Raw genomic sequence first — 4474 nt, forward strand, 5'->3', positions numbered from 1 at the left:
ATTAAAGTTTTGGTCGAGATGAAAATGTCAGTGTCACAAACGGGATTCGAAAAATGGCAAAAAAGGAGGGAAAATTCAAAAGGTGGGGTTGAGATGGAAAGTTAGTTTCCGAGTGGATCGACGTCAGGATAGTTAAAGTGGTAGAGCAGCGGCGTATTTAGCCGAAGTTCGTGGGTTCGTTTCCCGCTTGTCACACTGATTTTTTTATCTAAACCAATACCTTACATATAGATTAATGAATTGATAAATGAATAACTACTATCATTTGCTATAGGCTAAACAAAATGGTAAACTCAGTTTTATCAATAAGTAGTTTTTATATTTTAGCTAAGTTTTTTATCTCGACCAAAACCTTAATTAATTGAAAATAATGTTATTATTGACACTGCTAAAAAATTAGACAACCTAATTTTACACTCAACAAAGCTTTTCAGTTAATAAAAAAATTCGAAGATTATTTTTTCAACGTCACTAGACAAAAAATTATAAAACAATTTATTACAAAAATGTATTAATACAATATTCCGATTATTTATTGTAAAGTTTGTCCATATCATTAGTCACCTAAAATTCCGACAACATTAACAAAATAAACACACACGGAACAAAGATAATTTAATCCGCGCGATGGCGTATATGTATTTTTTATTATAAGACATCAAAAGGATTATGATCCCAGCGTGACCACTGATCGTATGGCAATTTCATGGTCGGCTGAAAAAAGTTAAATATTTAAAAGCTTATGAAAAATTGATCATCCAATAAACATTACATACCATTAACTTGGTTACACAATTGTAATAATATTTTCCAATGGCACAGTCATCTTTTCCTTGAGCTAAAATGACAAAATGAAATTTAGCAAACCAACTTAGCCTGATAATAATTTTGTATAATTTAATCGAAGAACATATGATAAATTCAATATATTTTTCCGGTAAGGATAAGCACGACGGCATACTAGTCAAAGGTAACCGTGTAGCAGGATTGTCGGAAATGGTGACGAAAGGTATTGGACTAACTCTTTGGGATGAGTGTCCAAATTTTTATGTAAACATGTAGATCGACATGCAGTTCCGAGGACAAATAGGATTTTTAGGTCTGTGAATAGGGTAGTAGAGAAATTGTTCGATAGATTTTAGACTGGAGTGTTGTAGTAATGATGTGTAAATGAGGGCCATTTTTTGTGAAGCAGTCTTTGGAGCAACAGGGGTACATTACAATTTTTACATATTTTCACTCTGAGCGCGGTCAGAGCTGAAGCTAACAGACAACGAACCAGAGGGTGATATTGATTGGGACATCATGATATACATCGTCTCTTCAGTTCTATTATTTTGATTCCAGTGTGGGGTTCGAAGAAATTTAAATTTAAAATCCTAAATAAAGGACGTCTTTAGTTTCTGAAAATCATGTTTATTGGGGGAAAAACATAGCACTATATGAATTAGCTAAATCACCATTGGTGGGTCTTGTTATCCCTCTGTAGATTAAAAGAAAGATCAATTCCCAGCCAATGTGATTGTTCTTTCGACATTATGGGGTCATAATCCTAACCAAAGGACGTCTTTAATTTCTGGAAATCAAGTGTATTGGGAAAAAACCGATCTTTAAATGAACTAGCTAAAAACACCTTTGCTGGGTCTTGTTATTCCTCTGTAGATTAAAAAAAAGGATCAATTCCCAGCCAGTGTGTTTGTTCTTTCGACATTATGGGGTCGTAATCCTAAATAAAGGACGTCCTTAATTTCTGGAAATCAAGTGTATTGGGAAAAAACCGAACTCTAAATGAACTAGCTAAAAATACCTTTGCTGGGTCTTATGATTTCTTTGTAAATTAAAAAGAAAAAAAAATCGATTCCAAGCCAGTATGAATGATCTTTCGACATTAAGAGGTATTTCTCAGGAATGGCGGTTAGGTCGATGGGCAAAAAAGTGTGGATCTTCTCCGCAACGCAAATCAAAAAATTCAGACTATACAAAATCGTTTATTGAGAAACAGTACTATTCATTCACTGGACTTGGACATCTCAGACATACAACATATACACCTTTCCTATTTCCCCGCAAACGAAACATAATCTATAAAGTTTATAACAAAAACTACTAATGAGAACACGAAGATAGAGAGAGACAGAAAAAAAAATTAACGAATCATTGCGAGCTTAACACAATTAACAGGATGAAGGAACTTTGGTCTTCAAACCATGCTATTAACAATATAGAAAACAAATATTTTTAATTACCAAAATCACCTCTGGATACTCCAAAAATGTGACTAACCAATTAAACGAGTTTCTAAAACTCAGTTAAAGACATCTTCAATGAATAATCTCAAAGCCTACTTGGAAAGAGAGCATATGAGGCATAAACTAAAAAGAGAAATGAAAAACCTATAGAACAATGGATCTGCAATTGCTAAGTAGTGGCAAAACCTGAAAATTTACTTCATTTAGATCTTTATACATAACTTTCTGTGTCTGTATGGACATTTGCTGTTCTCCATTTATGATCCTAGTTAATAGTGCATTTGTTAAAAATGTACAACGTACAATAAACTTATGAGAAAATAACAATTAAACAACGGTCTTACCGTCTGGGAAACACCAAGACGCCAATGTGATGTAGTACCCTATAAAGTCATCTCTTTTCGGCAAATCTTTTCTAAGATTGGACCTTAACCATTGACTTAGCTGTTTCAAGTCTAGAAGGTTTCCTTTCTTAAACTGTAAACAATTAAATGTATTTATTAGATATGATAAATTTTCGTTTATTATTTTTGTTTTTTAGTCTGCAACTACAGATATACAAGCAAATTGGTTAAATGTGATTTCTGGCACGAGGAGCTTGAACGACAGAGACCCAGTGGTGCTGCCGTTAGACATCTGCAGTGTCGACTAAAATATTTTGGATCTTCGTTGCTTCATTACCTACACACCGGAACGTAAACTCAGCTTTTCATAAATAATAACGTTCATTTGTTTGTTTTAGTGGGGCGTAGGTGGCCTCAAAGTTAAGTCGTTGACACGGTTCTAATCACTGAAGGTGAAAGGGTTTTTCTGTTTTATGAATCTGTCTACCAAGATTCACATTAGTTATTCACTCATTCGCACAAACACACAACTATACACTTATACAGACAAATTCTACACTACATTACATACTATACATTATATACATGCATCATTATATACAATATTTACATTATAAAAATAGAAAAACCCGCACGTTTCCTTTATGCCGTGTGCCATGCCTACTCGCTCCCTGTTAGGGAAAGAAGGTATGACACTCCTCGACTAGTGTGATGCACTGAAAGGCCCCTTCCATGATTTCAGGCCATCGGTGGGCAACCGCTCAATCTCAAGTACTTCTAGAACAATCACGACCATTGACCCTGTAACGTTCTTTTATTGCTTTCTTTACTGATCGAGCACCACTGGGCCGGATCACGGTGGTTCTGTCTGGAGGGCGTGACGTTCCAGCTTTCTTTGTTTGCTCGTTCGTTTCCCTCCGGCCCAACTTGTTCAGGTACCTATAGGACTGCCATCGTTTTTCCGAGGTGATCCAACTCATCAATTTCTCTCTCTTCTCTCTAAAAAGAGCACGACAAGAGGATCCACCAAGAATCTGTCACATTAGTAGCTATTTGCCTTCTAATGAACGTTGTCTATTTATGTTTCAAGTTAAATAAAAATGATGATTTCTAGCAATGTTTAAAACCTATGTTTTTTAGCATGAACTTACGACTCCAAGGGTCCGCAAAGTACAACCGACGACACACTGTAAAATTGATAATTTCAAAGAATTTTGACGAAATAATATTTTTTTAAATTGGTCAATGACTTACGATTTCATCGCTATGAGTGTTTAAAAAGAGTTCGTTTTTTAAAAACAATACGAAGCTTGGATCTGAGGAAAGAAGGCTATTTTCATGTTATATCATTCAAGATATGGTCAATGATCGCTTACCAAATTTCTCCGAATAATCTTTGGAACACAAGTCGAAGGCGTAATGCAGATGGTCACTGAAATAAGGCGAATTGTAGTAATCGGGATGATCATCTATCTTATCTTCGCAGTAAATGGGCAGGCATTGTAAAATAATAGTCACTATGCAGCCTATAGAAACCCCTAGACGCATACTCCTACGATTTATTAATAGTTCCCTTTAGTATTATTCAAAAATTCGCACCAATATTAAAACAATAATGATACTTTTGATAAAACATGTGTTTTTTTAAATTTAACAGTTCCAGTTTTCTAACGAAAGAACTCGCTATTGTTCACACAAACAAAATATTAAAAAAATCAATTAATTAATTATCATTTTTATGTAAGGCCTTGGTTGAGATAGTCAGTGTCACGAGCAGGATTCGAACCCACAACCTTCGGCTAAATACGTCGCTGCGCTACCACTTGAATTGTCGTGACTTCGATATTTGTTATGTAAGATTTTGGTTTAAATGAAGTCCGA

At 34.8% G+C, this 4474-nt stretch overlaps 1 protein-coding gene across 1 annotated transcript; it reads right to left on the bottom strand.

Annotated features, from left to right (window-relative positions):
- Positions 1-604: 604 nt before the first annotated feature.
- Positions 605-4248, bottom strand: LOC106663551. Its single transcript, XM_014388476.1, has 6 exons — positions 3970-4248; positions 3848-3909; positions 3745-3780; positions 2594-2726; positions 777-838; positions 605-714 (listed from the first exon to the last, which is right to left on the bottom strand). Exons 1-6 carry the CDS (start codon positions 4139-4141, stop codon positions 649-651), a joined length of 531 nt encoding a protein of 176 aa, XP_014243962.1. The 5' UTR covers positions 4142-4248; the 3' UTR covers positions 605-648.
- Positions 4249-4474: the final 226 nt, after the last annotated feature.

The sequence above is a fragment of the Cimex lectularius genome, unplaced genomic scaffold (genome assembly GCF_000648675.2).
Source record: "Cimex lectularius strain Harlan isolate CLEC.00 unplaced genomic scaffold, Clec_2.1 scaffold129, whole genome shotgun sequence".
Classification (NCBI taxonomy): domain Eukaryota; kingdom Metazoa; phylum Arthropoda; class Insecta; order Hemiptera; family Cimicidae; genus Cimex; species Cimex lectularius.

What these genes read in the sequence shown, in the direction of transcription:
- LOC106663551 (XM_014388476.1), bottom strand. Translation starts at nt 4,141, where the DNA reads ATGCGTCTAGGGGTTTCTATAGGCTGCATAGTGACTATTATTTTACAA. An exon ending in AGATTATTCGGAGAAATTTG is followed by an intron (nt 3,910 to 3,969) that starts GTAAGCGATCAT and finishes TTCTTTCCTCAG; the next exon opens with ATCCAAGCTTCGTATTGTTT. An exon ending in ACACTCATAGCGATGAAATC is followed by an intron (nt 3,781 to 3,847) that starts GTAAGTCATTGA and finishes TCAATTTTACAG; the next exon opens with TGTGTCGTCGGTTGTACTTT.